This window comes from Takifugu flavidus, chromosome 9 (assembly GCF_003711565.1).
Source record: "Takifugu flavidus isolate HTHZ2018 chromosome 9, ASM371156v2, whole genome shotgun sequence".
In the NCBI taxonomy this organism is placed as follows: domain Eukaryota; kingdom Metazoa; phylum Chordata; class Actinopteri; order Tetraodontiformes; family Tetraodontidae; genus Takifugu; species Takifugu flavidus.
Window position 1 is genome coordinate 890001 of NC_079528.1, and position 23169 is coordinate 913169.

The window sequence follows — 23169 nt, forward strand, 5'->3', positions numbered from 1 at the left end:
TCCGTATAAATCATTACATGCACTTGAAGGAGGTAATGGACAAATTATGGTTCCCTTTGATATATTACTGATACACACTGTGTCATCATAGTAGAAAAAAGCTATGTGGAGGTCTTCAGAGGCTAAGTATGGTGGGGCTTTAGTTTACTTTGTGGATTACAGCTGCATACAAATAAGGATATAGCTGGGTTGGTTTTTGGAAATAGAAGGCAGATTGTTTTCTGTTTTTACCGGAACACTTTAAAAAAAACATAAGGCTTTGCACGGAAGAATTTCACATTCTCTGAATATTAATGTAGGTGTGTGTGAGGAAGTGAATGCAAACCCAGACTCCTCAGATCCAATTCTGGTAGAACCTGCTGCACTTCTCTCAAACTTCCTGACAGGAGGTCAGGACCCTGCACAGCCTGTAGCTCTAATTCTCTTCCCCGTCTGAAACAAACTTTCAGCGAAATTACCTTACCCAGCTTTTTTTTGTCTCTGTAAATGTATAAACCCCAGCTCTGCTGCATTTCATTATGGAGTGTTTCAAAATTAAAAAACAACAACCCAAAACCTAGAAAAAAAAGGAGATCCACGAGGTCCACGGATCCCCAAGGTTCTCCTTATCTGAGGAGGTAATAGGTGCAGCACAGCAGCCCTTTTAACAATTAGATGTCAGAGCTAATGACTTGAACGTCTGTGCAGACACACACACATCTACACACACACACACACACACACACACACCCCTGACGTGCTTTATTGATATTTGTTTGACTACTGTGTCAGCATTTGCAACTCTTTGCTGGATCTGCACAGCTGTTTCTTTGGATTATAACTTGAATCTGTCACCACGGTGACACCTGGGACACTGAACGCCTGCTGAAAAAAAAGGCAAAATCTACTGCGTGATGTAAAATCTATGGTCTGTGTTCTTCTCTGTCGTAGGCGGTCCCTCGAGGTGGCAGTCCTCCCACTGCGACTGCTGCTGCAAGAGCCATAAAAGCGAGCACGAGGGCGAGAGCGGCACCTCCTTCAACGAGCTCTCAACTTCCTGTTCAGAGACCCAATCAGAGGCCGGTTCCCCCCAGGGAACCGTGATTTGTGGCCCAGTTATCCGACGGCCCAACGCTCAGACGCTGGATCGTCCCATGCCCAAAGTACCAGTTCACATGCTACAGCAGGCTGACATGCGGCGCAAGACTGACATGCTACGTGTGAGGACCTTCGGCGTCCGTGATCGAGAGGCCGCCAAAAGGAAAGCAAATAAGGAGAAGATGACTCCAGAGCAGGAGCTGGAGAAATGCATCCAAGACTTCCGCCGGATAAGGATTCCTGATCGCTTCCCAGAGAGAAAGAACATGTGGCAGTCAGAGCTGCTGAGGAAGTATCACCTCTGAAGCAGACGCCGGGAAGCCACTGAAGTGTATTCACATTAAAGGCAATAGAGGACACTCTCTAAGACACAAAGTGTGGCCACGTTTCCAGTCAACACCACTATCTGAGCACATGCAAGGCAGCGTGAGTCCTTGATTTATCGTACGCACATGTGATTGTGTTGTGATAAGCACATGTGTAAATCAGGTCACTTCTGTTGGAGAAACACTAAAGTCATCTACGCTATATCGCTAATCGAAGCTACGGAGCAACCTCAGGGGCAACCTCATTCCAGTCCATCAGCGTCGCATACCGTGCGTGCAACTGCCCTCCATAGCTGTTTTTTAAAAAGGAAACGCGGACGGTGCTGTGAGATCGGAATGGTTTATCACTGAACTCCACTGACGACACGTATAGTAGGCATCGATAACAGCACTGCATGTCATGTCACCATAAGCATTATTATACAGTAACAAAGAAACTTACAGTTCACTGGTTTGTGTGGTGGTTAAAAAGGAGATGAACTGCAACAAGGAATCACTGCCTGTACATCTGTTTGCCATTGTGAAATTTGTCCGTTGTTGTCATTATGTCATGGATAGGTGATGTTGTGTAGGTTGAGTATACAATGATTATAGATATTTAAATAAAACTCGATTGTAAGTGTGAAAAAAACCTGACAAACTTAAATAAATTGCTTAGAATTGGATGTTTATAATGGCCCTTTTTATCTCCATGGCAATGTAAGGCCACTGTGCTAATTTGGCAGCAATCATATCACTCTTTATTCAAAATAAATTCTTCACACAATTTAAGCAAAAACACAATCACAATAAATGTTTAAGGCATCATGCAGGTGTTGGACACTATTACCTTTCTTACCCCGATTCCACCTTCAATTCTAAATAAAAAGTTGAAAGAAATCTGCACAGCAAGTAAAAAACTTGCAGAATTTGTGCACATCTGCTTTTAAAGCATAATGGTGTATTGATAATGTCAGCAACATTAGGTCAGACAAACAGGCCAACTGGTTAAGCAGCTGTGAAATTATATAAGATTTAGAGACTCTGAAAAATGTGCTGCTTTATAGTGATACACTGACACTGCAAATACAAAGAGTCACCAGTCAGCATCAATCCACAAGAGCCTTTTACACTAAGGAAACACAGCAAGACAACAAGAAGCTACATCTTGAGCCCCACCCAGAGCTCTATTTGTAACGAACGTGCTTCTGCAGCATTGCCGTGTTCTGTGAGTGCTGCTGAAACCCAAAAAACATCCTGCGTGGTAACAGATGAAGAAGAGTCTCTCCTGGGACGTGGAGTGTCCTCCAACATTAATTCAAAGGGGAAAAGTTTTGCTACAGCCACCAAGAGAACTCTTTAAAAAACGAATTTAGACAGACACGTGGTCATTACAAAGCCATCCATATGGATACTTACGTACCACTCTAGCTGTTAAAACTAAATGCTTAATAAATGTAATCTGGGCAATTATCAGTATTTATTTGTATATAAGACTCTGACACAGTCATCTGTACCTTTTAAATAGTTATTAAAGTAAAAGTACAAAGGTCAAAATACACCTGGGATGTTTCTTATATGCTCTTAAAAGCTGGTGTTGACTAGCTTGTGGCTAAAGCTTGCAAGGCAGAATTTCCAAATGCGGTGTCAAAAATGATCACCGTCTGGGTTCTAAAAAGATATTTTCATAGTCTCACATCAACATTCAACCATTTCTATTGCATATTTGAATGAAAGGGCCTGCAGTTTAGGATGGGAATTGAGTTTTGAAAACTGCTCTTAACTGTTAAGACATGAATAAAATAGCAGAGTTCTTGAAAGGAGCCATAGTATAATGAATTTGCCAGGGATATAATGTCGGCTTTTCCTCCTCTCAGCATGCGGGCCTTCCTCCAAGCCCCCTTTTAGTAGGAAAATAAAATTCTCTCCATTTGAAATCCAATGCCCATTTCCTCATCTTAGAAAACCAGATCCGCTTTGGATGGCCTTTGGCTGTGCACTTAGTAGAATCTGAATCCTCACTCCCCAATGAAAAATCAATAAATCTTCTTTTGCCTATCAAATATACAGACTGTCACAGTTGCAGCCCGGCCAAGCTCATATGACCTTGATGACCTATCCCACACAAGTACCTGAATGCAGCAGCTCGCCGCTCTGCTTTCCTGACAGATCAATACCCTCAGATCCTGGCCCGGGCCGGGCCCGACTGTCTTTACGGATGGTCGATAACCCAACATCCGCCTCTTGGATGCAAAGCAACATTAAGTCTTCAATCAAAAAACATCAGTGCCACCACAAGCTGCCCTCAATTATCTGGCAGCGTTGCCTGCAGGCTGCTCATTTCCCACAACAGCTTTGTGTAGCAGCGGACAGGTCTGACAGCATAATTACAGCCCTTGTATTAGAAAATTACTGCAAAGCTTGTGGACTGAAGAGTGGGAGCATTACCCTGCTTATCAGATACTAGGCGGCAGAAAAGACTGTTATTCAAGCACGGAATAATCGAAGCGCGGTGTTACAACGTACCAAACAAGATTAGTTTGTTGTTGTTATTGGGGTTCTCTCAATAATGAAAATAACAAATGGATTTTCTTTTCCAGAAGAGGCTTATACGCGCTGTCATTCACTTTCACTCGCGTTATTGATCCCAGACAAGCACTTCTGTTCATGACAAAGGTGAAATATGCCTGCCCTAATAAACAACAGCAATATGGAGGGAAAGCAGTTTAAGCAAAGATGTATGAAGAGCAGTCTGGAAAAAGGAACGACATAATACAATATGGGTGTTCGCTTCAAGTCACTTATGAAAGCATGTGCAGTATTTTACATTTATGGGTCTGAGCTGGACCCATCTCTCCCTTTTAGTCCTTGGAGGCCACAGTGGTCTGTGAGCTGTGTCAGGCTAAACCTACATACAGTTGTCATGGAGGCCTGCAGGGACGTGTCGTTAGAGAAATGGGAGCCAATTTACAGGCTTGGAACACATTTAAGGCTCTACCCTGGCCTGATTCTGCCAAGTCACTGAAACAAGTAGCATAAAACACACACGCACGCGCCCACGAACACAGGTTTGTGTTACAATGGTGAACAGACACTGGTGTCCAAAGCTCAGGGAAGCAGGAAACTCCCGTGAGAACTGGTTTGTTCATCCAGGTGAGAAAGAAAAATGGTTTTGTGTTATATATTAAAAAAGAATATATAAAATCTGCTGACAGTCAGTCCATGTGGGAGCATGTGATTTATTTTAAGCCTGGTAAGCAGCACTTGTAAAACTGTCCTCTTTAATTTTAGTCATTTTCCAGCTTTTGACAACATTTTTGATTCTCACATTCATCCCACCAGCTTTGATTGGGGCAGATTCCGAGTGACATCTCAGGTAGGAGGCAGGAACACACCCTGGATGGGTCACCAGTCCATCAAGGAACACACACCATTCAATTACACACTTTTAGACTCTAATCAACAATTCAGAGACTCCGATCATTGAGGGAAGCTGCAGTATAAGAAGAAAATCCACACAGACACAGAGAGACCAATATAAATCATAGAGGGAATGATCCCACGTGTGCCTGTGTGTAAGAAAACAACAACACATCACTATATCTGGAGGAAATGTAGTGAAGGGGACATATCACACACACACACACACACACACACACACGCACACACACACACACACACACGCGTACAAACACGTACACACACAAACACATGGTGATAGGTGTCAGCTGAAAAAAATGCTGATTTTAGCAGGGCTGAGTCCACATTCCACCCTTCAGAACATTCCTTTGGTGCTAACAAAACAGACCATCCCTCAGCTCCTCCTTGCTCAAGTGTCGGCAGGTGATACCCTGTATGATCAGTGCGGATTTATATGCTAAATTCCCTGTAGGGTCCGTCCCACTCCTCTACTCCGCACAATATCAGTATTCATGTGCAAAGCTCCCAATTAGTAGAAGAAATCCAGGGGTCCTGACACCTGCACAGGGACTAGGAATGAGTGCAACCAAGCTGGGTGTGTCATGAGGAAGTCCACGGGGACAAAGGTTTGACAGTATAAGAAGGATGGAGAGAAAAAGTAGTTTACAGCTGTAAAGCTGCTCCTCTGACCTGTTATGAGCTCAGATGAACCTGCATCTCCACAGCATGTATGCAGGCATGCACAATTTATTTATTCTAATTTTGAAGGTTTCCTCTTGGCAGCTATTCGAAAAAACTAATTTTCATCCAAAATCTCCCTCTTCCACACATCATTTTCCCCTCATTACCTTATCGTCTCGTCGAGCTCACTGCGCTGGAGAGTATAGAGGCTCGATTAAGTTCTGACCAGAAATCCCATTGCTCATAAATCACCTCCAAGGGCTACCGATGAGTGCAGCTCTGCTGCAGAGGGGGGTGGGGGGGTGGGGGGACTCACAGCGGCGAAGGCTGTTGAGCAAAGTATTAATCAAAACACACGCCCAGACTATGTGTGAGAGAGTAGAGTAATATTGTCTATCTGGTAATGAATCACACCAGCTGTGATTTCAGACAGTCTGATGCTACAGAGGAACAAAGTTGTCATCATCCCATCGGTGAAGAATCAAGAATTAAGTCACAATTAAGTTTTCTCTGATGGACTGAAGATAAAGCGGATTATTTCCGCTTTTTGCCAAATGGTGCTGCGCTCAGCTGATGTGATGGCTAATTCTTAAATAATCAGTAGTGGAACGTTTTCCTCATTCGTTTTTTCCAGCTCAGTGCAATTAAGATCGTGTTTCCGAACCGTAGCTGGAGGTGTTGTTGCTTTATTCAACATCGTCGTGCACCTCCGGAGCAATTTTCCTCATGCCTAACCTATTCTTGCATATAACCGAGATAATGAGTGTTCACAGTTAATTCCTTTCATGCCTTTAAGACTAAGGCTCAGAATACACCCCAGAACTAATGCGGTGCAGTGAAATGATCTCAACATTCAATTTATGAGCAGTAAATTTCATGATATGGTGATGCGGAAGAGTCAAGTCGACAAATATTTCTTTTTAGCTCCCATTCCTGTTTTAATAGGAATACATTTGCCAAAAATTAAAATAGGTTCAAAGTCTTCGTATGGCACACAAACGCACTCTGAGGAAGACTCCCAGTCTGTCGCTTTTCTTTGAATGTAATCCAATCTATTTTCAGTGATAATCTGTTGTGTTTTTTTTAAAGAATGAGGGAGCACAGCAAGACACAACAGAAGGCCCATCTGCCAAATATACTCGTCTCCCGGCTCTTCTCATTAAAACGGCATTCTTTTCTCCAGAGAAGTCATTATCCAACTGTCATTGTCATTCCACTGCAGGACTGCGGCATGTATTTTTGATGGGTATCATCCAGCGTACCAAACCGCTCCTATTATCCAGTTGTAGCCGATTAATCCCTCGGGAGATTAAACGTTGAACGCAGATGGTGGCCATGTTGCATGTACATCAGCTGACCTTGCCCCAGTGCTCTGCGGTGACCTACAATAGTCTACTGTACACTAAACATGGAATTAAAGGCTACTGGGAAAAAATTCCAAAAACATTTAAAACTAATGCTTTGGCATTGCCCGCTGTAGACGTCTCGCTGCTTCTGTCCTAGCAGTGAAAGTGTTAAGATGCCGGGCCTTCACATTAATCTTTATTGGCCCGTGTCACCATTCTTAGCGAGAAAGGCGAGATTACTCCCATCGCCAGCCTCAGACTCTCATTTGGCCGCATACTGCAAGTCATTATTCAGCCATCATAGCAAAACCAGAAAACAAATGATATTTACCTCAAAGGCCACATTACCTCAGGGATAGGGAGCAAGGAAGCCAAGAAAGGAAGTGGGAAATGAACTAGACTTTGAAGCTCATCGTGGAGCTGCAGTAGATCCACTTCCCCTGCTAGTCTCAGGCTGTCATCTGTCATCTAAGAACATGACAACGCGGCTCACATGAGCTGGAGACGGATTTGACACAGATGTCGGACATCACCACCTAATCCTTCACTGCGCTCTTAAAAGCAATGGGTTCTCCATGGCAACAAATTCAAAAATAATCCACACAGACACCCTGAAAGCCTGTGTGATTGGGTTTGATTCTGATTGTGGTATTAACTCACAGTCTGCTGCTGCGCCATAGAAGCCTTTTTTTTAACGATTCTGTTAATTAGTCATCCGGATGGAGGCGACCCACAGTCGGTCGCAAGCGCACTCATTTGGTTTTGACCTTCTTACCGAGCTCAACCACATGTTAACCTCATATGTAACGCAGATTAAATCTGTATATCGCCTGTAGATTCAGTGTCCCATTTAACGCTTCAACACTCATCTGACTGGGTGAAACATCAACATCTGGCCTGTCACACAGAGGTCGGCCAAGACAAAGAGCACAGGCGGTGGTGAGGCCGAGCTGTCCTGCAAGTACACAGCATATGTCTGCATGTACGCCTGTACGTATGTGTGTGGATTAAAGTTTGGGTGTCCGCCATAAGGCAGAGGTCTGCTGAGCAATTAACTTCAGATAAGACACCAGACCTGGCCCAATAGGAGGCGATCTCAAGGAAACAGAGATGAGATTTACAGGATAAACGGCAGCCTATTCTGCACAGGGATGCCATGTTGTGTGTGTGCGTGCGTGTGTGTGTGTGTGTGTGAGAGAGAGAGAGGGAGAGAGAGAGAGCCTTGAGGAAAAGCACAAACCCTCCAAGGGACTAGTGACATTTCTCAGTTTTGTGCGGCACTCAGATTAAATCCACAGTTTAACCAGAGTCGTGATCGAGCCTTCGCGGCCTTCACTATCGCCTAAATCACTTGTGACACGTGTGATCGCAGCATATAAAATCTCAAGTGACAGCGGGCTTCACAGGTATCTAAACATTTTCGCCACGTTGTCATGTAGTGCATTCATACATCCATCACGGATGCATTCTGCTTTAAAGCCTACAATGCCCATCCACCCACTGAAGAACAACATATCAAATGTTTGGATTAAGGGAGGATTCTTTCACGTAAAGCTCAGCCAGTCATTTCATTTGCACAGACCATAGTGCTGCTTTTATCCCAAGAGAAGCTTCTTGTGGATATAGTGTTGCTGTTTCTGCTGTCAATTTTTCTTTTCGTCCTGAATAATTCTCTGAAACAGGAGGGGACATTTGCTGCCTTGGTCTTAGTATAGACATGTAAAAAACATCATTGGTGTGTTTTCTGTGTTTGAAAGCCTTTCAAATAATGTTGATATACCTGTTTTTGGATTTATGAAGGAATCTTTACTCTTAAGGTCTGTGTCCATCCCCACAAAAAAAAAAGACTGAAAGACTCGTTAGATGCAGACAGTTTCCGCAACCGGCTCCGCCACAGCGCCTAATGGAGGACAGACGGGGGAAGTGGTGTCCTGTTTCAGGTCGTTCGTGATGGTGCAAGCCTGGCCAAAGAAACTAGGGCTGATTCACTGAGAAAGTGGGAGAATAGAGAGGGAGGGAGGGAAGGATGGAGGGGGAGAGACAGGCACTGTGAAAGAGGAGAGAGGGGAGACACAGAGGCAGTCCCACAGGCGGTGAAGAGGCAGCTGGCTCAGAGGTGTGTGCGTCCTATTTTTAGTTTCCCTCTTGCACATCTCAGTCTGAAACAGCTGCGGAGCCCGTGCACACTGGAAGACTTCGGCATCCTGCAGAAAAACTCACAACAAGCACTAAAGCTTTAAAAATACTCTAGTTCATGTGTTGCAACTGTGCCTGGCTCAGAGAAGTCCCGCCTTCAGGAATATCATTCTGGGTTACTTTTTTGACAACGATGTAGTGTCATCATCAACACACAAAACCTGCACATGAAGAAGGCATTCTGCAGATGTGCAAAGAAAATCTGAATTGTTAGTTTTGTTAAATCATTTACAGGATGTTTTTCTAAAAGATTTAAATTCACAGATCCTTGTCTTCAGGAAATGCTTATTTAATGCGATCCTTCTTCTCCTTTTTCTTTCTTTCTTTTTATCCCAGAGAAATGCTGAAAATGTCAACATCTATGCTCCCTAAATATAAACAGCCTTCTCAAAGTCTGAAAAAACATGTTTACAGCGATGCCAAACTTAGCAGCAGCACATTTGACTGAAGAAAACCCAAACTGCATTAAAATGCACATTTCAAAATCTAATTTAAGCAAATCAAATAGTGTCAAAGCTGTCAGATAATCCCGCATAGGTAGCGGAGCAATTTAGCGCGCAACTTCAAAGTACGGCAAAAGAGGCTCTTTCATTTATTTATCAAACATAAAATATTTATGGGTTTCAATCTGCTGGCAGAGGACCGGGCAGAACAATCTGTGGGTGGAAGAACCCCAAAGTAGTTTTATGGATGTTGATGAAAGCATCTGGCGGTGGGCTGGCTGCTTCTCTGCACATATTTTTGACCTAAATGAACAACCTGCAGGTCATTCACACATGGCACCGTTGTTACCTGGACTCTTTCAACAATTGAGGTCACCTCACCTTCGTTAAAGGTGTGTGTGCACGTTCACACCCAAGCATGCAGGGTCCTCCAGAGCCCGAGGATGAACCAGTCGAACCAGTTTGACTGGATTGATTTTGCTTTGGGTGCAAACACAGGCTGACATCACAAATGGTGAGAGTGTGAGACAAGGGTGGCTTCTCATCGGTTATTCAGTGAATCATTTAGGAAACCAAAAAGTATTTCTTTTTAAAAAGTGCAGCTTTGACATGGACTCGGCTGAGGATTAGTTGGCTCCAAAGAAGAAAAAGTTAATTATGCCGCTTCGACACAACTTAAAAGTTGGTTAATCCTTGTCAAAGGCTTATGAAATATGGCTGATACCTTGTTCAAATGAAACACCTCCTCCAAACCTCTAAAGCACAAACAGAACTCCCAGCGTTTAAAGTGATCAAGCATACTTGCAGATAGAGAGAAAAGACCTCAAACAGGGAGGGCGGGTCCTGCTAAAATGAGTTTGCAGCACTCTGTGGGTAAGACAGCGTGTTAAATAAAACATGAAGGCTTGAGAAGACAGCAGCGCTCCTTATGCTGCAACTTGTGACATGTCATGATATTCTGAGAGACAGCACGCTGAGCTCCGAGACACCCCTGGGGAGACCCTTCCCTCCTTATTGCACAGACTATATATCAGAACCATCATTGACCATCCTCTCAGTTCCCTCCACAGACAGTCTTGCTCCGAAGAGCAGTAGGGGTCAGGCTGGCCACCTGGGACTGCGAGTGGCTGGTGACCACTGAAGTAAAAAATAAATAAACAAATAAAACATGCTTAAATGTGAGCTGGAAAAAAATTAGTGTTCGCAAGAAGGAAGAAGTTACAATAGACCATAAACTATAAACAGACTGTGGAAGAGCTGGCATCAAGTTGGATATGAACATGTAAATAAGTGATGTCTTACCTCTCTGTCTCTCTCTCTCTCTCGCCCTCCATGAGAAAGCTGTGTGCACATTTTTAAAATTCCCTGAGTTCTGCTGACGTGAAGAGAGAAATTAATGATTCATGCATGTGTAAAAAATTCAAAAAGATGTCGTGAACTTTCACTCGACAGCCAGTACTGATGAATTATTTATCACAAGAGTGCAATGGAATGTTTGTTTAAACTTTCAAAATGAACTATAAAATAATGATTTTTTTTTAAAAAACAGTGTTGAGTGATCAATTAAATTAATAATTTAATTAATTGATTGATTAATTATAGTAGTATTATAGTAATAATAGTTGTGACTCCGCGATTATTATTATTATCAGTATTATTATTATTATTATTGTTGTTGTTGTTGTGGGTTCAGTGGATCCACCAGCAGAGGGAGACCATGTCACACAGCATTTGTGTCAATCGAGCCATTTCGACTTCCTCTTTTCTCCTCACCTGCCTGTAATCTATGAAGGGGAAAATGAATAAATAAATTAAACACCCCACAATGTCCAAAATCAGTCTGATATTATTCAGCAACATGGAGCAGAAGCCGGTGGTGTCAAACGTACCATAAACACATAAGACGATAAACAGTCAGCCTTTTTTTTTTTATTATTTTACATTTCTTTTTACATATCATTGTAACGAGGTGTGTCGTTTTTTTCTCAGTTGTTCCCTTGTTACACTCAGTGGTGTACAGGAGATGATCTGCTGTTAAGGGTTAAATTGTGTCGCACATGAAAACCGAGAGGCTCCGGTTCCTGCTGGATCAGACAGGAGGTTCTGCTACAGACGCGGATTTTTCCTTCTTTTCCTTCTGCTCCCTGCCCGTTCTCAGCCTGCATTTGCATGGTTAGTTTTAATGTGGATCTAGATTTTGGAGGGTGGATGCAGAGTTTTACGCGCTGCTCCGTGTCGGATCCCTCCCTCCCCGTCTCATGCGCACTGCGTCATGGCGGCGGCGTAGTGAAAGTTTGCGCGTCTCTTCACCGGAGATAATGGGAAATGTCACTGTCAGTAAGCAGGACCGGCGGTAAAGACTCATAAGAGTAAGTAATTATCCGATTTTTTCCTCTACTCTGTGTTACTACCGCGAAAAACATCAACTTCTGCGCTGCTTCCTGTTGTCTTACCTGTTGCTTCAGGTGTGCAGTCCTGACACCATTAACGTGTAACGTTTAGTAAAATAGATCATCGACCACGCTAAATTGCTAGAGGGCGGGAAGGCATCTTGATGTGCTATTGGATTTGACACAACTCTAAAGGACTTTGTCCAGGAATGTTGTCAATCTTTCATGTGAACATGACTGACGTCAGCTTCTGTCATTGCTGCTCCTCGCCGTCAGTATGGTGGATTATAGTCTGACAGCTGCACCACAAGCGCCTCACCTGAAGGAAGCCGGCCCTTTGGAAATGGAGGAACTGGCTGTGATGGCCTTGCTGGAGTGTCCTCTGTGTTTTGAGCAGCTGGACTTGTCAGCTAAGGTGCTGCCCTGTCAGCACACTTTCTGCATGTCGTGCCTGCAGAAGCACCAGGCAGCCCACGCACCGTCCCCGCTCCTCTGCCCGGACTGTCGCGCTCCCGTCCCCGCCAGGACGGCGGAGGAGCTTCCTGCAAACCTCCTGCTGGTGCGACTCCTGGAGGGGCTTCAGGTCTCCCCCAGGCCCAGCAGGAACAGGCAGAGAGCTCGCTACTCTGTTCCTTCTTCTGTGAGAGAGGGTCAACAGCAACTGGATAACCAGCAGAGTGAGGTCAGTAGCAGCCAGTCACCTGTGCAAATTAAATATTAAATATTTATGCATCCCCTTGATGACTGATTGCCACACTGCATTTGCAATTTTCTGTTCTGTTGTCTACCTATGCACATTAGCACTTCACTTTAGAAAATCCAGTATAGCTTCAAGAAACAGAACAACTTATTGATTGATAATATGTTGGGAGGGAACCCCAAAATGAGTATAAATCAGTCTATAAATCAAGAGCATCAGTCAGAGGCGTCAGTCTTTAATGCTGATTTTATTTTAGCCTTTGAGGTAACAAAACAGACCTCTTCGTCATCGTCCTGAGTATAAATTGTGTGTAATCTCCAACTCGACTTCAGTCAGCAGGTTGAGTTTCTCAACATAATGATAACATCATCATAACTCTTGTAAGCACTACATTGTTTGTTTTGATAAAGTTACCAAATATATTATAGTTCTAAATATTTCATTACACAAGCCTTTAATTTGAATGACCTTTATTTATTTGTTTGCATTTAATGCATTAATATGTAGCCTCATATGAGCGAAAGATTGTTGTGTACTCTCTACAATGAAAAAAGTATTGTTTTATATCCATTCTTCTTCCTCTAAATGTATGTACAGTTTGTTGAGTGTTTGTATAAATGTCATACATCTATAGGAACATTTTATACTGACTGGAGACAGGACTGACAAACTCACAGCAGAAAGTAAATCTAAGTGGAAAATAATCTACAGAAATATCCCCTCGGGTAAATAATCCAAGTTGTAGTAATCCACAGAGTTAGTCAGTCCTTAATCTGGGAATCGTGCTGACAAAACCAGGCAGGGAGCAGGCAGAATACACGGTAATTACCAGGGCAAAGGGGAGACAGGCAGATCAGCACCAGGCAGGGGCAATCGGTTCGAAGTCAGTCCGAGAATCAACACTGCAAAGTCAGACATGGGGCACATCTGGCAGAGAAGCTGCGTGTAATGGAAAAACTGGTGTGTTAGATTGGCTGAAGACTGGGAACAGAGTTACAGATCTACTAGATCGCCTTGAGTAAAACGAAGCAGACTGTGACACATCTCTAACTGTCAGGCAAAAATGGTCAGCAGCAGTCGCTCTGTCATAGAACAGCTAAACCGAGCTGAGAGGCAAATGGAATAGTATATTGCACAGCACAACGCAGTCTGTCAGAATAAGGACCGGTGTCACGCGGTCATGGGTTCATGTTAAACAAGCCGCTTCTTCATTTGTTTTTTTATCTATTTCAGCTGTCTGTCAGGGGTTCCAATCGAAACCTGCTAACGGGTTTATCAGTAGGAACGCTGGTCCCAGCCGGTCCCAGTATCTCCCCGAAACACAAAGTGGATAACAGGTACCAGGGAGGCGACGGTGACCCTGGCAGAGCGATGCCGGCTGCCAGCCAGGCGTCCGTGGCAGAGCACCTCCAGCAGTCACAACCTGCTGCACTCTGCAAGGCTCTGTTCGACTTCAACCCCTCCGAGATGAATCTGGAAGACCGTGAAAGTTTTCTCAGCTTCCAGAAGGTCTGAATCGCAATCTGAATTTTGACCTACTCTTTGACCTAAGCATTCTTTAAATTAACCTTTTTATTACGGTAATTCTTTTTTTATTAACCCTTGTATCGTGATTAGTTATTTCCCTACAGAATATTTTATAGCCCTGATCAGCCAAATTCCAGATCCAGACCTCTAAGGTTTACTCGTTTAGGATGACGATTTGAGAAAGTTTGATGATATAATATCACCCACAACAGCACCGGGGTGAATGTGTGTCATAAATCTGTCACTGATTAACATCCAGAGCTGGATGATGTCGTTCGATATTGTACTTTAACCTTTTAATGCACAATTATCTTGACAGACATTAGTTAAAAATGTGTTTCTCTCCATACCTGACGACAACAGAACCAGAGAAAATAGTGATCAAATATCAGTCTGAAAGGGTGTAAACACTCCGACTTGAGACAAAAGTGCTATTTTCAGTAAGTCATCTTTGAGGGCACTTAGTGACATTGACCTCATGAGGTTTCAGTAAAAAAATACAACCAAGAGATGTTATTTTCCAGAGCATAACCCCGGAATGAAGGCTGCTCATGATGGGACATTTCAGTGTCCCATAATATTAAGATACACATGCGAATGATTGTACAATAATGCAAGCTTTGCTTAGTGTCCCAATGTCTTTGTAAAAGCCCAGTAGAAGTCCAGCTGTGACCTCAGTTACTGAGCAGAAACTTACGTGGACTCAAAGTAGTTCTGTTCCGTTAATGTTGTTTTCGTTTGCGGTATAATTACTTTATTAAAAGATCAATAGATAAGTCCCATACTTCTGCCTTTTCTAACTTTCCAAATCTCAACCATTCTTAGATGTTGGGCACATTTTCCTGCACCTCCTGCAGCTGCATCACCCTCCTGGAGCTTCTTCAGTGCTTTAAGAGGAACTGCGGTGGTTCTTCCGTACCCTGAAGGATTTGCGAGGCACTTATATAAGGGCTACAGTGCTCCTGTCCTCTCCATTAAAGCACACTTGCGCTGTTTTTTTTTTTAGTTTTAATACAGATGGTCAAATGGCCGTAGAAAGGATGGGGCCTTCAGACATAAAGGGAGTTGATGTCATATGCTGCAGGATAAAACTTTGAGAGCTGAGTGCTCCTTCTTTAGAGAGCACTGCCAGATCTGCATCCTGTGTTTCTCCTTTAGTCCACTTGATGTGCAGCTCACCTTTCCTAACACTCGCTGCGTTCTGTTCTGCCTGTGTCCTTAATTCTGGCTCACAGGGAGACATCCTCACTGTCATCAGACGCCTGGATGAAAACTGGATCGAAGCCAAGTCGGGAGACAAAGTGGGAGTTTGCCCTCTGCAGTTTACAGAGGTGAGTTCATCTGCCCCATCGGGGTTTTCTCTCTCCTCGTCTTTAGCGTGCAGCTCATCCACTGAAGTCTGAACCACAGACGTTGTTGCAAACGCACCTCCTGCTTGGCACTCGGAGGTTTAGATTGCTCTGAAATTGTGACCGCCGTGCTGCGTAGTGTTGAAGTGAAGCGCTGAGCTGTGCAGCGCCGCTGCGTCTGCAGGCGCTCACTTAGGTCGGATTCTGCGTCTCACTCGGGTTCGCAGGGCTGACTGTCGTCTGCCTTTGTACCTTCTGCCTCCGGGAATTAACTTCAGCTGCAGAAGGAAAAAATCTGACACTTCCTGCTGACAGGGTTGCCATGTCACCTTTTCCCACTTCTGTTTACTTGCTATCCTAAAAATAGACAGTCATTTCTATTAATACTAACTGTGTGTAAGGTTTAAAGCATCTGGTATTCATTTTGAGAAATAAGATCATATGATGAGATTTTTAGGTAATTGTTTACAAAGGCAATATCAGTTAACATGTTTCCTATATTGTCCTGGTTTAGAGAATCTAAATAAGTTAAGACAGGAATCAGAATAAGAATTTGTTGTTTAATGTCAGTATTAAGAGTGGAAGCGTGCCAACAGGTTGAGAAAATGTGTGGTAACTTTTGGCATTTTTGGCATCCTCATATTTTTGTCTGACAGAACTCCACTGTCTTGGTGCAGCTTTTAATCTATAACTCGTAGATGAAGTGAAAGTATACCTCAGCTGTGTGTGTCTCATGCGTTACGTTGATGAATCTCTCCTCCTCCAGCTCTTCATCATCCCCTCTGTTTGCACTGTCCTCTTCATCATCCTTTTCTCTTCTGCCATCTCTATTCTGAGCCTGCCTCTCCCGGTGTTGTGCAGCCAGGCGTAAAGACACACTAATGCTTTCTCTGCTCGGCTGCCGTAGCGGCACATCACTGTGGGGAGCGAGAGCATTAACCCTCTCTCAGCACCAGTTAGTTCTGTCTTGCTGACTGGTACTTATGCTCCTGTCTGACTGGTTTCCTGCTGGCCTGTCCAACAAGTTGCGGATGGAGCTGAGATGACTGTATTCAGAAATCCGTTTCGCTGAGGGTGACGGGCGCTTGTGGCGGGTGGATTTTTTCGACTCATCTCCATTTTGAGTTTGATTTTGATTTTTTTTTTTCCCCAGCCAAACTCAGTAGCTGCCAAACTGCTGGAGGGAAAGAATCGGAGGGGGAGTGATTCAGCAGATTCTTACCATCGGACTTGGAGTGGGGGCAAAGACAAGGTCAGTGACGTACCTGCTTGGTCCACCCACTACGGAGTCCCTCAGTTCCCAGCCAAGACAGTCATCCTCAATGCTTTGCCCACCTCCGACCAACGGAAACAGCCTTCAGCCAGCAGCGTCAACTTTTATCAGCCCTCCAAAGGAGAGACGAGCAACAGAGCCGTCACCAGCTCTAACCATCACCTCTCTGCCCTTCCTGCTGCCCGAGGCCACTCCCACACCACCAGAGCGAGCTCTCAGCCGCACCGACGCCGCACCGACAGTCACCGACACCTGTTACAGGTGAGTCAGGTCCGTTGCTGAGGCGAAGCTCTTTCTCACAATCTATGTTGGGCTTCCATCTGATTTCTAGTTACAGGAATCTGGAACTGACAGCTGTTGTTATGAGTCTTAGAACCTGCATTGTGCACAGGGAGGGGAGCAGGAAGCTGAAGCTGAAGGAGTGAAAGCAATCGGCCTTAGTGTCGCACGAGTAGAAGCAGCTGTGAACAAGGGGCGAGGATGGTGAAAGTTTGAAAGCGCTAGAAACAAGCGTTGTGGGTCAGGAATTCCGAGACGAGTTCAGTGCAAATATACATTTTCTGGGACAAAATAAAAATCTGTAAAAAGGCATTAAGCAGAAAAGTTACTTGTGTAATCACCTATTTTGATGCATATTCTACATAGATATAATTCCATAGCCAAAAGCATTTGTTTAAATGTGAATATGAGGCAAAGCTGTAAGTAGCAGCTGGCTGAGTGTCCCAGCAAAAATGTTTTTACCGACTAAACCTACTGCCAAGTACCACCACTGATAACCATTTCCTTTAATTCACTTCAGAGGTCATAGCCCTGCTCTGCGATTACACATGTCAGAGCCTGGAAATTAAAAAAACAAATAAAAAAATCCAATTTGGAAAGAACAGGAAAGGAATGTGGGAACAGGAGGAAAAACAGGAAGAGGGAATGATATGCAAAGGAGACGATGTAGAGAAAATATGTTGCAGATCTGGGTAATGGCACGAAATGAGCTGCGGAAAGGCCAAACACAGGACGTAGGAAGGAGGAGGGAAAATGAGAAATAGATGTGGAGAGTGGGAGGCTCGTAGAGTCCCCCAGTGGGTCTGCTTATCTGTCTCATGATGACGATGATGAGTCACTGGCGAAGGTGATTATATAACAGGCCCTCCTCTCTCTCGCCTTCAGAGTTCTTCCTCTTCAGTTAGCAGGTAACATTTTTACATCAGTGGGACAAGGTTTCACTTTTTAAAGAAGTGGAGGTCTCATCTCTCTTGGTCTGTGTCCCATTGACCAGAACCAGCATGCACGCTATTCTTAGCTCTGCAGCCCATCAGCTCTCACCTCTGACTCCACTGTTGCATCCAGAGATGCAGCTTCCCACTAGCTGTGGAGGAAATTATGAATAATAGCTGAATATTGACAGGATTATGTAAGAGAGACTGGATATGAGTCAACGGCATGAGAAATATGCAAAACAGACAGAGAATGGATTTTAGTAAGATGCCTGAAACTATAACTTATCTACTGACAGTAATTGTTTGCAACTAAAGTTTTAGTTTACGTCCCCAGAGAAAAGTGTTTCACCTCTGGAAATTATCTCGCTTATGATGCGCAAACTAAACCACAATACATCAGGGGAGATCGAGAATGATGTCAAAATTGTGACGCAGATGATCCAGATTTGATGTAGGGAGAGATTACGGAGAAATTAGGTTTATGTGTTAGTGTTAATATTCCATCGTAAAGATGTGATATAACATATTGTGTACTTTATAAGAATAATGTAGGAATGCATTTTGATTTTATGCCCATGAGTTTTGAAACTCAAAATGGCTGAAGTGACATTATAAAGAGTTTTTGGGTCAGAACCAGTGCTGCAAATATGTCATCAAATCAGATAAAAATGCCTGTAAGAACTGTTTTGATTTCTTCACCACAGAATCTTAATGTAGACTGTTTTATCCTCCCAAAATCCTAGGAAAACCTGGAGCATTAACACACACTGATTAATCTCAAAGACCTTTGTTGAAACTGCCAGCTTGTTCTTTCAGGGTGACAATGAAACTTCTATCCAATCAAACTTTGGCAGATCTCATAATGAAGTGAACGAGAGGAAGAACGGCTTTCGCAATCACGCAGCAATAGTCATGGGGCTCTGCCGTGAGGTTATGAAGGGCAATTAAAGGCTTGGTGTTGGTCTGTAGCAATTGTGGTGTGTGTGTGTGTGTGTTTGTGTTTGTGTGTGTGTACAAAACAAATCACAACTACACCTGAATACAGTGCGGTGACCATTTTAAACCCAGCATATGCTTCTATAACTGAATATTCTTCCCTTCTGAAGTGTTTCTGAAGTAGATTTAATTTTAGCGGATGCACTTGAAAGAAACTGCCGAGACCCATAAAAGGGGAATCCCTGTCAGGCCTCACTTAGTTATGACGCATCTGAGGTGTGTGTTGGCCTCAATTTCTACAGAAATCTTACATTGCATCTAAAAAGAATTTTCATTCACTACATGACCAATAGCTGAATTTTGCTCGGTCTGTATTTAAATATAGCCACCGACCGGGCCTGCCGAGTCCGCTGTTGCGTGACAGCAGAATGTGTGAAAAAGCCTACCTGTTGTATAATGTAGATAAGCCATTAACCAAGAATAAAAAAGGACACAGAATATTGAAAGTAAATATTTTAATATGCGAGAAGTTGGAAAATAGGAAGTATACAGGTATAACGTCACGCTTCTCCATTGATGGACCTAAGGTAAATCTTCTGGACACAATATCCGCAGCCTTTGACAATATTCCCCTTGATTGTGTCCTTTGCCGTTTGTGCAAAGCCGTTGGCAAGTATTAGTGGTAAAGCTATAGAACCCCGGCCCATACTGTAAAAAGGAATCCCCAGGCCAGCATTAATGCTTTAGCTGAGTGGTGCTGCTGTAAATAGCACCGTGTCTTGCACGCATCAGAGCTTAGGCAGTAAGGAAGGTATTACAGATAAAAATAACGGAACGTCACGACTGCAGGATGTGTGTATTGAGTGGGGGTGGGGGATGAGTTGTGTGGCAGAAGATTTCATGAAAGACCTCCTTTGGTTTAGTAAAAATGGATTTTAATTTACTTAATGTGTGTAGGGCAGGTAAACGTTTAGCTGTCGTTGTTCTGGATTTGCAGAAGTGAAGGGAAGTCTAAAGATGCATCCAGACAGTCCAGAATTCAATTTCTACCCACACATTAATGCCCCTTAAGTTCGGTTTTAGGTTCACGTGAGCAAAGCTTTGCAAATGCCCTCATCTGGTGAAAAGCCTCACAAAGCAAGTACTTTGGTTTGCTATTATTTATTAACTGTGGAATTTAGGGCTGTTTGGGAAGTGATAATGATGTGTTGACAAGTTTGAGGGAGTGGGAGTGGGTGTTGTAAAGACCGATGGAGTCTAGACAGTGTTTGTGGTGATGACTTGTGCATGGGACCGATTTGGGAGTGGTGTAGAACAAATGAAGAGCTGGAGATGAACAAGCCTGGAGGAGGTCTGAAATAACAACTGACAGCAGCAGATTTGAGGCCTGTAGTCAGTGTAAAAACACTGAATACAAAAAAGTGCAATGACTTAAAACTCATTTAGACAGCACCTTGTTTTTCACTTGTTTCTCGTTGAAGACTTAAAATCTTTGAAAACACGACTTTAAAATGAGCCTTCCGAAGAGCTGTGACACGAATGTTTTTCAAGGTGATTTGTAGTGTGCGGATGCCTGCAGTGGGCATTTTAATGAATAACCCTGAAAGAAAGAGCGACTGACATGGCGGCTGATGTTTGCTTTTTTTTTGACTGCTTAAAGACTGTAAAGAAAATGAACAGTGAGACTCCGCCCACCATCTCCATGGCGTTGGTGAACCCCCAGATGCCCTCTGTCTCCGCAGATGGCAAGAACTCCTCCACACAGCAACTCTCCATCAGTGTGTGAGTCACTCCTAAATCATTCAGTTAATACTAACGTTAAATGCACCCTTAAAAACAGAACTGAATTGTTTTCAGCGAAGGAGTGCAGATAAACCGTCTATCACAGCGAGCCTCAGGGTCTGAACCCTCCTTGTGTTTCCTCAGGTGCGCCGTCTTGTACTCCTATAATCCACGACGACCAGAGGAGCTGGAGCTGAAGAAGGGAGAGATGGTGGGGGTGTACGGCAAGTTCAAAGAAGGGTGGCTGCGTGGGCTGTCACTCAGAACGGGACGAGTCGGCATTCTGCCCAGCAACTACATCTCACCTGTGCTCAGGTTGGATGCCAGGGTTTGACTGGTGACAGCGGGTGCTAATAGACATCAAATCACAGTCAAATCATCTGTCTCACTGCAGAACCTCAGCCAGGCTTCTGGAGACTAGAGCAGCAAACGCGACCTCCCAGCACAACACTGTGACTGGGAAGAGACCCGCTGCTGCCAAGAACCCCTCCGTGTTCCTCGCTCTGGATCGAGTAAACTCTGACGCGGCAGTCTATTCAGCTGGAACCGTTCCACCTGTGCCAGACGGAGCACAACATGCAGTGTCATCCATAAACACTGGAAAACCATCCCTCTATGGTAGCAGCCAAGGCTGGGACACGGTCAGACGCATATTCAACCCCCAGAGAGGTGAGAATTAAACAATTGCATCTATCTGCAAACTTCTAATTAGCTTTAACATATTATGGCCTGGCATAATGGTCTAATTATTGTTTTTGTTTTTTTTATTTAGGTACAAATCAAATGGCCGGTTTGGACGTCCCATCCAACTTGCGGCATTTTGCACAAGTTCAGGCATCAGGCTACTCACCTGCATTGCACAGGAAGAAAAGTAGTGGCCTCCTGTCCAGCTCTGGCAGGCTGCTGAACTGGATGACTGAATCTACAGCGCCCCCTGCTGCCGCCATCCACAAAGACAGGGAGTTCTTGGGCTCACAAGAAGCCACGTTTCAGCACGACAGACCCTCCCCAGATGCCCCCCAGTCCATTCTAGTCAGGCCTGACTCAAACAAGAGCAATATAGACAAGGTAAGATCATTCTCGTGCTTATTGTGTGCGGAGGCCTTTGTCATGTTTCTCACGTGAGATTCTTTTACCCCCTCAGCCAGCAAAGTCAGTGCGATTCCTTACGGATGAGGACTCACCGCCTCTGAGACGTCGGACCTCCTCCTGGTCATCGGGGACTCAGATTCCCTCCAACTGCCACCACAGGCCTCCTCCCCTGGAAGTCTGGGCCCCTTCTCTCACCCTGGGAAGAGATGGACCGGGGATAATTCTCAAAGAAGGAAAGGTTTCCGTTCAAAGGAAGGGTCTCGAAACAGCCACCTCAGATCTGAACTCTAACCCCCAAAAGCCAACCCTGGCACAACCACCTTTATCAGCCGCGTCAGCTCAGTTCAGTCCCATCAGGTAAACCCCATTCTGCAATCACTAAATGCATCCTTGAAGACAATCAGACTGATGCCGTGTTCTGTTTGTGTGTTTCCAGACACGTGGTAACCTCCACACATTTAGCCCAGACAGACTCCGAGCTCAGTCTGCTTCAAGGAGAGCTTGTTCTGGTCCACAGACCGCGACCTGACGGACGTGTTCTGATCACTCAGGAGAGCAGCGGACAGACGGGCTTATTCCACTGTGGCGTGTTCCAGTCCCTTGAGAAGCTCAGCTGACTGTGTAGTATTGAAAATATGGCTGATATGCAGAACAAGACGAGCACTGATGTCCAAAGGTTATTACTGCCAAATGAAGAAAGCTTTTATTTTTGTCCTGAGTGAATATGAGAGTGTGGTGGTCAAATTATATGAAAGTATATATTATTATGACTTCCGTATCTTACGTGCATGTCTGTTACACATGTACCATTATAGGATTTTTGCACAAAAACCCAACCGATGAGTGTTCCTTGATGAGTGCCTTTCTCAAACCCCACAAAGACAACACACTAACACTTATTTATAGGAACTTAAATGGGAAATAAACAATGAAACATTGGTTCTATTTATGCAGAAATAAAGTACACTTCCATACCTTTCGGAATTCAGTGGTTTACTACATGAAATTTATTGTCAAAGAAAAAAACTGCTATCTGCAAAAAAACCCAAAAAAACACATTTCTAATGAGGAGTCCATATTTCAGACAAGAAATTAAATTATCCCTCTTTAATGAAGCTTATTGTTACTGGATCTTGGTGAACCCCTCCTAACTGTATAGGAGTGCTGACACACTTCCCATTCTACACATACATCATTAGATATCTCCACAAGTTTATGGTTCTTCCTTATGGTTGCTGGAATTAAAGGATCAGAGGTGTTACAACAGAAAAATGGGCAAGCTCAATGTCATGGTTGGGATGTACAATGATCTCCAACTGAGATGCCTGTAGAGCGACACAAAAATGGACATTCCAAGACATGAGGAAAGTGCACCGTACACAAAAGTCTTGATTGCAGTCTTTCATTTTAATGCACAATACAATAATTTCACTGTAAA

At 43.9% G+C, this 23169-nt stretch overlaps 2 protein-coding genes across 4 annotated transcripts in view; both read left to right on the forward strand.

Annotated features, from left to right (window-relative positions):
- The window catches only part of LOC130530932 (BTB/POZ domain-containing protein KCTD16-like), a 9947-nt gene extending 7879 nt beyond the window's left edge, over window positions 1-2068 (forward strand). The window contains exon 2 of the mRNA XM_057042531.1: window positions 931-2068. Within this exon, the coding sequence (XP_056898511.1) occupies window positions 931-1382 (452 nt within the window). The 3' untranslated portion in view covers window positions 1383-2068. The remainder of the gene's footprint in view (window positions 1-930) is intronic.
- Window positions 2069-11439: 9371 nt separating this feature from the next.
- On the forward strand, window positions 11440-22715 carry sh3rf2 (SH3 domain containing ring finger 2). Of its 3 annotated transcripts, XM_057042524.1 has the most exons (12): window positions 11440-11837; window positions 12135-12540; window positions 13792-14067; window positions 15321-15416; window positions 16588-16686; window positions 16789-16968; window positions 20518-20639; window positions 20784-20954; window positions 21034-21308; window positions 21412-21707; window positions 21784-22088; window positions 22168-22715. In XM_057042524.1, exons 2-12 carry the CDS (start codon window positions 12136-12138, stop codon window positions 22346-22348), a joined length of 2406 nt encoding a protein of 801 aa, XP_056898504.1. In that variant the 5' UTR covers window positions 11440-11837; window position 12135; the 3' UTR covers window positions 22349-22715. The 3 variants fall into 3 exon arrangements, with proteins under 3 accessions (XP_056898504.1, XP_056898503.1, XP_056898502.1); XM_057042522.1 differs by having other exon boundaries at window positions 11442-11837; window positions 16588-16968; XM_057042523.1 differs by having other exon boundaries at window positions 11441-12540; window positions 16588-16968.
- The last annotated feature ends 454 nt before the right edge of the window (window positions 22716-23169 follow it).

Bases quoted from the DNA above. Each gene is read 5' to 3' on its own strand.
- sh3rf2 (XM_057042523.1), top strand. From the start codon at position 12,136: ATGGTGGATTATAGTCTGACAGCTGCACCACAAGCGCCTCACCTGAAG. The intron at 20,640-20,783 runs GTGAGTCACTCC...GTGTTTCCTCAG, and splicing joins CAGCAACTCTCCATCAGTGT to GTGCGCCGTCTTGTACTCCT. The intron at 21,708-21,783 runs GTAAGATCATTC...TTACCCCCTCAG, and splicing joins ACAAGAGCAATATAGACAAG to CCAGCAAAGTCAGTGCGATT.